The sequence below is a fragment of the Sipha flava genome, unplaced genomic scaffold, assembly GCF_003268045.1.
Source record: "Sipha flava isolate LNK unplaced genomic scaffold, YSA_version1 624_pilon_pilon, whole genome shotgun sequence".
NCBI lineage: Eukaryota > Metazoa > Arthropoda > Insecta > Hemiptera > Aphididae > Sipha > Sipha flava.
The window spans coordinates 108,120-120,595 of NW_020273602.1; the positions used below are offsets into that span (position 1 = coordinate 108,120).

Here is a 12,476-nt window from a genome sequence, read left to right on the forward strand (position 1 = left end):
ACTGGATAAGGAACCACGTCCGTACTGGCCACCACTAGAGTAACCTAAGGTAAGATGACGCATGGGGTAAGATAAACTATTATCAATAAATTATTAAGATTTTTAATTATGGACATACTGTTTAGTGTTTATCAATGTACCAGCTATGTTTATCAGTAACAGAAAAAAAAAAACGAAATTTACTTGAACAACAGCTTGAAATGAGATAAGTTTTAATTTTTTACTTTTTGATGTAATATTTAGATAGAATAAAATTAGTTATTCACACTGGAAAAGTTATTTATATAGGAATCTTTTTTTTTTTACCATTTCTACACTATATTGGCTATTATTTATCATGTATTAAGTTCTGATAATAAAAATGTATTTTTATAAAATCATTTTATAAAAAAGTGCGTCATCTTACCCCAGGTTACTCTAAGGAGCGCGAGAAAAATATATTTATAGGACGCCAACTATATTTATACATATTCACTTAAAAAAAAAAAAATGGGTGTCTTCCCTTGATGGTTTTATTTACTAACTACCACCCGAAGATGTTAAACATAAATCAAGATTTATTTTGCGATTTTTAATAAAATACCAATCGAAATAATGCGCTTCGTAATAAAATATCTAAGAAAATTATGTATTTACTTTTAAAATTTAATATTATTTATATTTTTTATGAAAACAGAAACCGTAACGGTTTTTTTAAACACTTTTCAACTGACTGAATTCATCCTGTGTTAAATATACACTCCAGTAGTACTGCAATAGATTGGTACATATTAATTCCTAATATGTATTTTTATTACGGCTGGTTATGACTAGTTTTGTTTCAGTGTCGTATCTAGGATTTTTTTCTAGGAGGTGATATAACCATAACTATTTTGTACATTTGGAGTCAAGGGGACAAATATCTTCTAGGAGGATCTTGTTATCATACTTTTCCAGTTTCCGTAAAGTGCACTTTTATATAACATGATTTTATTTAAAACTATACCAACATTAATAATATTATACATTAATTTTCATAATAAGTACAATTTAGATCATAAAATAATGTCCATTCTTCGTGGTTTTTGAGATATTTCATCCAATACTTCTACATTAATTTCTATATCACGATGAATGCTCAACATCGCTAAATCATTTAGCCTCTTATAAATTAAAAAAATTAAACATAACAAAGTACATGGGTTAATACATTATTTCAGTATTAATTAAGTACCTACTTCAGACATTGTGTTGCGTAGATATGATTTAATTCTTTTCAAACTTGAAAATGACCTTTTCGGACAAGCTGTTGGAACTGACAATGTAGACAATATTTTAAGTAAAAAATGTATGTTTTGATATATATATCTTCATTGCATTTTAGCAAACAATCAAATGCCGATTTTAATGTAATGTTTTGATTTGCAAGTCTGTTCCTCCACATTTTTAATTCTGTCAATGCCACATCTGTATGAATTTCTGGAGCATAAAATTCAATCAATTTATTGAATTGTTCAATATCTTCAGCGGTAAGTTTTGAACTGCCAAAGATACATTAAAATCCTAAAAAATTATGTTAATGAATGTCATGAATAAAATGTAATAAAATTGTAGACCTAATACAATCTATATATTATTTACCTTCAAATACATCTGTGGTTCATAAACCGATTTTTAATTTCATGTATAAAGTTTTCTACATATGGAATGAAAATAACTATTCTGTAATAGTTTTCTATATAGTCTATTCAACTTAAGAGCACATCGGTTTGCGCATGTACGACTAATCGCTGCCCACTAGCCGACCCTCCAAAATCAATTGGCGACAATAATCGTTTCCGGTCGATTCTTATCGCCGAGCGCCGTTATAAATCGTACACCGTCGACTACAACGTCGTTATCACAAGCTGACGTATATATTATAATCAAGGTAAATAATATTGCATATAAACTATTATACATCATGATTATAATTAGTGGTGGGGCCGAATGTAGTGACTGAACCACCGATAACCGATAGTGGGGGAATAGCATGTGCGGTTACGACCAGTTTTCGTCCGTCGCCTGATGTACTCTTAAATTGAATAGAGTATAGATAAACCGTCAACTTTAGGATTTGCTTTGTTTTTTTGTATCCCTACAATTCTTTGAATTTCGAAGGCAATCTATTACCTCCTCAACTAACTCTATCGTCTGCTTTAAATCGATACGCACTTTTTGTAATTTTTTACAAAAGGGCAAACCATATGAAAATATGACCTATAAAAATCCAGAAAAAAAACAACATGCAGGTTTAATTACTATAAATTATTGTTTAACTACACGGTGGCAAATGCAGTTATTTATAGATAATTAAAACAATTATAAATTATTATACTAATTAGTTAACCAACTCACTTTAATTACATGAAGAGAAATTAAAAATTCTGATTCTGTATAGCCTTTTTCAACATATCTGCATCTATTGAGGATGAATCTTTCCACTCAGTCGCAATTGTTTGTAGTGCATTGACAACAAATGGTAATAATTGAATAAAGTCATTAACTGCATCGTAACGTTGTATCCACCTAGTGGCTCATAAGCGTTTCAATTTTTTTGCATCGGTAATATATCACCATTTTCAATCTCATGTTGTAAAACATTATTGCGTTTTGGAGTTTTGAAAAAAACATGAGCTTTCTCATTATGCCTAAACAGTTACGGATAGGCTGCTGATCACTAGCTGCCGACACTGCTAGGTTCAATGAATGAGCCGCACAGTGTACATACAAAGCCTTAGGGTATTTTGTTTTTATCACTGACTGAACATCTTTAATTCTACCTGCCATATTCATGGTTCCATCATACGCTTGCCCGTGTAGATAATTGCAGTTTATACTATAAGGAGCTAAACCTAAATTAAATTTTAACCATTTATATTTAGTAGTAATTAATAATTATTATACAAAAGTTATAAATTTTTGATTATAATATAGTTACCATTTAATATAAATGTTGCTAAATTCACACCAGTAAGAACTTCAATAACAAAAAATTGCAGAAAATCTTCATGTATCTAATATATTTTGATTATTGATATATCTAACGCATATTGAAAGCTGTTCAATAGTAGATATATCAGATGTTTCATCTACTAAAATAGAAAAGCATTTAGAATTATTTACATTATCTGAAATTCTTTTTATTAAAATAGTATTGCAAGCATTTATTATATCATTTTGAACGATGGGACTAGTATAACGTCGGTTTCCTTGATCAGGTCCTTCGAGAATGTGTTTTAAATATTCATCACCTTTCGCCCTATATTTTAAAATAGATCTAAAATTGCCTTCTCTAAAAGTATCATCCATCAAAAAAAAAAAAAAAAAAAAAAAAAATAATAATAATAATTATACATTTTTAATAAAATATTTCTATAACAATTATTTTACCCTAGCTTTAGATTTATTTCTTATTTTTTTTACAAAACTAAAGCAAATTAAATACCAATTTATTTCATTTTGTTTATTTTAAATTTACCATCAACAATAATTGATCCACTGTCTCTATATCCTCTTAAGGGAAGCTCTTCATGGCCACATTGTATCACACATTCAATAATTGGAATAAGTCTCTTACGGTTTTCTTTAATCTGAGACACTCTATGAATTAAATCTTAAATTATACAATCAGTGATTAAAATTATTAATAATTCATAAAACATACCTATCAAAGTCAATTTGATCAATCATTTTTAATTTTTTTTTCTTCATTATACTTATAAAATAGTATAACAGATTGGCAATTGTATTTATGTTTAACATGCTCTCGAAATGTTTATAATAAATTATTTATTACACTAATGCAGTATGAATTAGAAAAGAACAATGCCAAGAGTTTAGATAATTTGCCGCTGTAGCTTTAGCATAACTATTAAAGCAATTCAGTACAAGCTGACCAAGTAATTTCTCCTGCATATCACCAGTTCTAGCAAATACAACACAATATTTACAAAAAAGGCCTGCCTTATCTTCTGAGTAAGCAAGCCATGCATATTAATCTAATCATTCAAACTGACATTTTAATCCTCTTAATTTGTTTTTTTCTAATAATGGAAAAGCATAATTTCGAGGAGGATGCCAGATATTTTTAAGCACCTAAGTACAATGAAAATAAATTTATGGCTCAAACAAAATTATTTTAGTTTGAACAATAATAATCACAAATAACTTTTCATTATCTGTTAATGGAACTGTATGATGTACATAATTGACAAAATCCACGGATTTTATAGTTATACCACTAGTATTAACAATATCACCAACACTCTTATTAAACAGTTACAATAATAATAATAATAATAATAATAGCAATAATACATACATGATAACTACAGACATGGGTTCATCATCGTTGTCATCCACCACTTCCAGTTTTCTTTTAGGTTGAGTTATCGAAAAGTAATTTTTTATGGTATTCGACATTTAAAAAAAATTCTGTTCACCGATCGGTTAATTTTAAATGAGACACGATTACACGAAAGGACGAGAGCAAATGTGAACACTTAACACGTGGTTTACACACTATCGCTAATCTATCTATCTATCTATATCTATCTATACTATATGTATACTAGATGTATACTAGAGGCAAAGACGGTTATCACATTAATATTTTACAGAAAAAAAACTGTCTCCTGCATGCAATTTTATTCTTATAGGTTTATGGTTAGAGAAACAAGTCTAAATCATCTACATTATTACAAAACATTATTCAGCCAATTCGCCGTAGATATGATGGCAAAAATGATTTCTGAAAGACTACACTTTATTCGTAACCATAAAAAAACAACTACTTGCGGATGGTTATGTTCACCTCCGAGATGCTGTTAACAATGATGCAAATATTAATACTAATAACGTGGGGCAACAAGTAATTCTTCCCTCCTCTTTTACTAGCTCCCCACGTCACATGCATAAAAAAAATCAGGATGCCATGACTTATGTTCGTAAATTTGGCCATCCAGATTTATTTATTACTTTCACATGCAACCCGGAATGGCTGGAAATAAAAAATGAATTATTTCAAGACCAAAAGTCGTTTGATAGACAACGATATAATCTCTAGAGTTTTTCATCTCAAACTAAAAAAGTTTATGCATGTATAAAAAAATAAATATATTTTCGGAGATGTAAATTGTTATGTTTACAGTGTTGAATGGCAAAAACGAGGTTTGCCACACTGCCACATTTTTTTGTGGTTACAAACGAAAATTCAGCCAGATGAAATGGATAAAATTATTTCTTCCGAGATACCAAACAAAGACAGAGATCCTATACTTTATGAAATAGTATGCAAGAATATGATTCATGGCCCATGCGGCGAGTTAAATATTAGATCGCCATGTATGAATAATGGAAAATGTAGTAAGAAATACCCTCACAAATTGGTCAGGGATACTCAAACTTGAGATGATGGTTATCCGACTTACCGACGGAGATCACCATATGATGGAGGTTATACTGCAATATTAAAAGTTCGTGGTCAAACAGAAATCGTGGTTGACAACCGTTGGGTTGTACCGTATTGTCCAGTGCTATCTTGGTGCTTTAATGCGCATATTAACGTAGAATACTGTCATTCGGTTAAAGCGATAAAATACATATGTAAATATATTAATAAAGGATCAGATAGAGCTACTTTTTCTGTTAATCGTGAAAACGATGAGATTACAAATTATTTGAATGGTCGATACATATGTACTTTTGAAGCGTTTTGGAGAATTTTCAATTTTGAAATCCATGATAGAGATCTGACAGTTCAGCACTTGGCTGTTCATCTAGAAAATGGACAGCGTGTTTTCTTTAATGCTAATAATCTTCATCAAGTTATTGAAAATCCAAGAAAAACGACACTAACTGCATTTTTTGAACTGTGTTCACATGATGATTTTGCGAAAACACTGTTCTATCATGAAGTTCCTTCTTATTATACCTGGGATAATAGCAGAGACTGGTTAAAAAGAAGACGGGGAAAAGATGTTCCAGGTTGGCAAGGAATAAAAATGGACACTGCCATTGGTAGAATTTTCACGATTCACCCAAATCAAAGTGAGTGCTTCCATTTAAGATTGTTAATAAAGTATGTACAAGGTCCTACTTCATTTGAAAGCTTGAAGGCCTTTGATGGAGTCATTCACGCGACTTTTAAAGCTACCTCTTTTGCTCTTGGGCTTATAGAAAATGACGAGCAATGGAAAAATGCTCTAGCGGAGGCAACTCTTTCAGAAAGTCCTTCAAAATTAAGAGAATTATTCGCAATAATCATAGTTTTCTGCCAACCGTCTGAACCTCAATTTTTGTGGGAACAGTTTAGAAATGATTTTTGTGAAGATATTCTTTATACAGAGCGCACTCGATTAAATGACTTGCAATTTACTTTTTCTGATGAAATATTTAATAGAGGTTTGATTGAAATAGAAGATAAAGTTGTTTGTCTGTCTGAAAAATATTTAATTGAATTTGGAATGAACTCACCTGTTCGAAATGAAAATGCATCTGATTCTTTTGAATTTTCAATTTTGCGTTCTTACGATAATAATCTTACGAGAATTTGTAGAAATCAATTTACCAAAATTAGTAAATGATCAAAAATATGCTTTTAATGTTATTACAGAAATTGTAATGAATCATCAAGGAAGAGTTTTTTTTTTAGATGCTCCGGGTGGTACAGGAAAAACATTCCTAATTAATTTGTTGTTGGCTCAAATTAGATCCTCAGGTAAAGTTGCATTAGCAGTAGCTTCATCTGGTATAGCAGCAACTCTCCTTAGTGGCGGTAGAACTGCTCACTCGACTTTCAAGTTACCGTTAAATATATTATTTGATTCAGAATACGTTTGTCCGATTCGTAAAAATGGCCCTCTTGGAAAAATTCTTCAAGAAACCTCATTCGTTGTGTGGGATAAGTGTACAATGAGTCACAGATCACAAATCGAAGCAATTGATCGAACATTAAAAGATCTTAGGTGTAATAATAAGTTTATGGGTGGCATAACATTTGTTTTCGCTGGTGATTTCCGTCAAACCTTACCAGTAATCCGTAAAGGTACTCAAGCTGATGTCGTTAATGCTTGCTTAAAATCTTCCCCTATATGGAACTATGTTGAAAAACTTTATTTGCGAACAAACATGAGAGTTTATTTATGCGGAGGGGACGATATTTTTCCAGCACAGTTATTGAAAATTGGAAATGGAACTTTAGAACATGAAAATGGTTACATTTCTGTCAATCACACGATTGGTGTGTGATCTAACTTAACATGCGCAATTATATGTGGCATTTTCTCGAACTGGGGACCCGAATCATCTTATGATTTTAATTTCAACAGGAAATATAACATAAAACATCATATACTCAGAAGTCTTGTAAAATTCTTATTTTAATTCTATTTTTTTCTTTTTTTTCCATCAACTTCAATCAAATTCTTAAATTATTCAAACATAAATTAATTCTTTTTTATCTGTATTTATTTTTATCATTTATAACGCTAGAAAAATTTTAATAAGTTTTCATTGACCCTTTTTTTATATTTACTTGCCGATCACATTAAACAATAATATTTGAATAAAAAATTCTACATATCATGGTCCGAAGGCAAAATAAACAACCAATCACGGGCGAAGCTGTGACGGGTCGGCTAGTATAGTATAAATTTAATAATCACAGATATAATCAATTAATAGATATATAAAATAACCATGAACATTAGGATATTAAACTATAATAATAATAATAATAATTCATCATAATTATCAAATGTTCACGATTTTCTTGAAACTACTAATAACTATATTGTTTACAACTGTCTATGTCTATTATTAACTTCTATTGATAACGGACTGATAGAATACTTAGAAATACTAAGAATATCCTTACGGATTTACGGCTCAAGCATTTAAAAGAAAAATAAAAAAAGTGAAATTAATAAAAAAAAAAGGTTCTGGGGGATGATATATCACACAGATCAACTCCTGTAAATACGCCACTGTTTTGTTTAGTAATATAACTATTGACACATATTAAACTTTACATCAGAACCCATTGAGAACACCTTGACCAACAGGACAGGAGGGCAGAATATGACGACTTTGAGCGGATGGACGAATACTACGTCGCTACCCGAAGAAAGTTGATATTGGAGAAAGTGAAAAATTGTATTCGTTGAACGGAAGTTAGGTATTGGTGGGTTGTATAAAAAAATCAATGAGTAATAAACGACTATCAACATCAATTTATTAACAGTTTTATAAATACAATTATAACATATAAAAAACAGTAATCGAAATTGATATGAACTCAATAATTTTTCGTCTGATTTGGTTTTTTTATTTTTATTCACATGAAACGATCATAATATATTAAGAATAAATTAATAGATTTATAATAACTCAAAATGAAAAATAAATAAAATGAACAGATTTATTTAATAGAGAAAAGAGAAATGATATATGAAAAGATAAGTAGTGAGGTTTGAGTTGATTAAATTTCTTCTAGTTTAAGGGCTCTTGAGGTTACAAACGTTCCAGATCAATGCAACTTGGAGAGTCTTGGAAGCTAAATAACATAGCACTTACTTGGTAAACATGGTAAGTATTTTAAAATATATTTTATATTTTATATTCTTTGTCCAGTGGGTCAACTACTTATATAGATACATAGTTCATTGCTATAAGAATAGAGTGAGGTTGAAATCAAGTTAAACGACACAGGATTTGGTGAAGTGATACTTTTCGACATGTCCACAGATAACTCAAATCACAAACCAAAGTTTAAATTGAAATAAGTAGAAATAACTTGTCACATAAAGCTTTTTAAAGGATCCTCGGCGGTCGATGCTCACACATAGAGGCTTATGATCAAGAGATTGTTAAGAACTAACTGACAGCCTATAGTCAACAGTGCTGTAGAGGGTTGTAGTGAATAGTGCACATGTTATATGGGGAAGTATGGTGGAATAGACCTTGGACTAATCCTTTGAGTGTTTGACCTGCTACTGATGTCAATGGCATATTGTAGAATTAGGTTTTTATTTGATTTTTTTTATTATTTGAATTGTGTTGTCCGTGCGCGTTTCGAAATAATTATTATTTATTAGTTTAAAACAGTTTATAATATTTTACATAATTTAATGGTGCAGTGTCAGCCTGTCCATGGCCGATAGGACGTCAACGTATCAGGGGCCCTCGCTGAATTTGTGTTGAGAGGCCCCAATTTCTGAACATTTATAAATTATTTTAATAATTAATGTAGTAGTTTATATTTTTATGAATTAGATACTGGTGAACTGAAAAACAACTATTACAAAAAAATCCACAGTAGCATAACTTAATATAATGATATAATAATACTTATAATGATAATTTGCATATCATTAAAAAAACTAATAAGTTCTTTAGTATGGGGTATTTTTTATAGTATTGATTTTTTTTTTTTTTTTTTTATTATAAAGAACAAGGCCTCGACAACATAGGTCATTGGTCGCGAATGATGATTACACATTAATTATTACATTATAGGTAAATAATTATAAATATATAGTAGGTAACAAAACAATAAGAATTAGATACGAAAGAAGCAAAATACAGAGAATAAAAGTTAAATGGTTTTGTATAAATTGGTGTCTCTTATAAAACTTAGTGTACTGTTGATATTTTAAGGTTCATTGTTGAGATATACGGCGATGCTACTTGGAATGTTGTGTTTAGTTCTTTCTTCATTATATTGGCGGCATTCTAAAAGGAGATGTTTGATGGAGATATTGGATCCGTAGGTGATGCATGGTTCTGAGTCTGTTTTGTCCACGAGGTGTTTGTGGGTATGCCAGGAGTGTACAATCCTTAAGCGGGTTAGAATTACTTCCTGTTGTCTAGTTATGTTTGATGGGTTAATCCATCTATCGGTGGTGGGTTTAATCTCTCTTAATTTGTTGTCCCTCAGAAAATGCCATTCCTTACGCCATAAGTTTGTTATGATATTTTTGGCTTCTCTTTTAAGATCATTTTTAGAAGGCAAGTTCAATACTTCGATGGTTTGATCACTGGTTGCTTGTTTTGCCATCATGTCTGCTCTTTCATTACCTTCAATTCCGGTGTGGCTAGGAATCCATGTTAGTGTTATAAGTTTATTAGTATTGTTGAGAAGATTAATAATATTATTGGTAACAAAATGTATAACAATTAATGAGTGTACATTACATATATAGTACAAATAAATGTTTTAATTTATTCATAGTACCTTAAGAATTATTTCAACAATATCTTTTTTTCCTTTAAAAGCAACAATGTAAAGAGGAGAATACCGAGTTATTGGATGTATTCTACCATCAGCTTTATGATCAAGTAACATTTTCACTATGTCTTTTCTCCCAACTTCACAAGCACTAATAAAAATAAATATTTTAGTTTATAATTAAAATAATAATAATAATAATGAATTGTAAATAATTAAGTTTAATACCAGTATAACAATGTGGTACTACCATTAGGTGCCATATTAACAATGAAATCTTCTTTTGACCCAAGTTCCAACAAAATTGTACGGGTTGCATTAAAATCTCCTCTGCAAATGGCATCTCGTAATGCCATATGAATTGTGTTTTGTGATTCTTCCCAGGAATCTTTAACAGAACATAGCAATATAACAGCATAAGTTTATATAATGTGAGTAAAATAATTATAAACCTTTATTTTTAATTAACTTTGTTTACTGTATTGCTTGTGTGTTTTCTTTTTTTTGAAAAAAAAAAAAAAATTTTCTTAAACAAATTCAAAGATATAAATTTTAATTTTTAGTAACATAATAGCTTACAATATTGACGTATTTCGTTTATAAAGTAGGCACATGCATCTATACCGGTTTCTGTTTTAAGACATTTGTTTGTAAATAGATCACTAGGGGTGAGCCAATTAAACATTTTCGTATCATCACAAATTCGCAAACACTGTTTCGACTTAATGACAAAGACGAATGATATTAATACATTCGTATAACTGACAACTATTATAACCAAAGAAGGGAAAGAAAATAATAATAGAAATTTCTACAACAGTCTTTAAATGTGCCGTGACTGATTCAGCATGAACAAAGGACCTTGTACAACGAATCAAAACCTAAACTCCAATTACCTACTATTTAGTATTGTAATAAAACGTGTGGCTTACATATTTCAAAGGGAAACCGAAAAATATACACACATTCACTTACAAAATATTTCGTACAAAAAGACATTTCCAAATTGTTATTGATACAAAATAACTACATAAAAGAAATAAACGTGTTAAGTATTTTAAAACATTTATGGAATCTGTATAAATTAAACAGTTAAAACATTTGTAAAAATAATTAATATTGTAGGTAAAAATATTATTTGATTTAAATATTTGAATACAATTTAATATAAATGAAATTTTTATTTTGTCGATATTGAAGATTACTATATTATATTTCCTTCATGGAAAACGGTTATAATGTGATTAACTGCATGAAAAACTAACAATTCCGATATGGTGTTGGTTCTAACTTAAAACTTCTGACAATGATTGAATTACATAAAAAAAATGACTAATTCAGGTAGTTATTGTTACTTTTAAGGCTACTAAATTTCATGTAGAATTACATAAAAAGGAAAACACACGAGATCTATGATACCCATATGTATATATAATACAATACATAATGGTAATATTATTATTTGCATTTGCTTGAACAAAAGAACATTTACGTGTTTTACTAATGTCTGTCAAAAATAGCAATTTTTAATTTAATATAAACTAGAATAAGAATTCTTTCGTGTTTCGAATAATTAGTATTTATTAATAAAAAAAACCAGAGCAATTTTTCAAGTTAGACTGTAAATTATTTACTTAATTATATAATGAAACTTAAAATGTTTACAGAAAAATATAGAAAATGTAATAAATAAAACTCACAAAAAATAGTTTTAACAAAATCAAATATAAGCTGAATAATATTATTTAATAATTTTAATGTCTTACTAAGTGATAACTTTTTGATCAGAATCACGATTATAAAAAATTATAATCGTAAACTGAATAAACGTATGTGTTTTTTAGATCTCATTTTTTAAACGTATTTTTAAAAATTACTAAGTTAAAAATTATAATTTGTTATGATTAAAAATAATTCTTTTACAAAGTTAAAGTGTGTAATGGGTATAGTGAAAAAAAAAATAGACTGTTGAAAAAAATCTCGTAAAATTCTACTTTTAGAACTAATAATGAATGATAAATATTAATAAAAATGGATACCAATTACCAATAATAGAAATATCTAACTTAAGTTAAAAGAAAAAAATATGAATCAAGGTTCGTAGAACAGGTAAAATCTTATCTTAAATTTAGATTTCAAACACTAAATCACATTATTAACAGTTTTTAAATCGTATTATAATTTTTTTTTTTTTTTTTTTTATTATAAAGAACAAGGCCTCGACAAC

General features: G+C 29.2%; 1 protein-coding gene and 1 pseudogene across 1 annotated transcript; both read right to left on the reverse strand.

Moving 5' to 3' along the window:
* Positions 1 to 1,034: 1,034 nt before the first annotated feature.
* Positions 1,035 to 1,423, reverse strand: LOC112691502 (annotated as a pseudogene).
* Positions 1,424 to 10,246: 8,823 nt separating this feature from the next.
* On the reverse strand, positions 10,247 to 10,727 carry LOC112691517 (putative ankyrin repeat protein RBE_0220). Its single transcript, XM_025565784.1, has 2 exons — positions 10,478 to 10,727; positions 10,247 to 10,400 (listed from the first exon to the last, which is right to left on the reverse strand). The coding sequence occupies exons 1-2, from the start codon at positions 10,603 to 10,605 to the stop codon at positions 10,247 to 10,249; spliced, it is 282 nt and encodes a 93-aa protein (XP_025421569.1). The 5' UTR covers positions 10,606 to 10,727.
* Between the last annotated feature and the right edge of the window lie 1,749 nt (positions 10,728 to 12,476).

What these genes read in the sequence shown, in the direction of transcription:
- LOC112691517 (XM_025565784.1), bottom strand. Translation starts at nt 10,605, where the DNA reads ATGGCATTACGAGATGCCATTTGCAGAGGAGATTTTAATGCAACCCGT. An exon ending in AGTACCACATTGTTATACTG is followed by an intron (nt 10,401 to 10,477) that starts GTATTAAACTTA and finishes TATTTTTATTAG; the next exon opens with TGCTTGTGAAGTTGGGAGAA.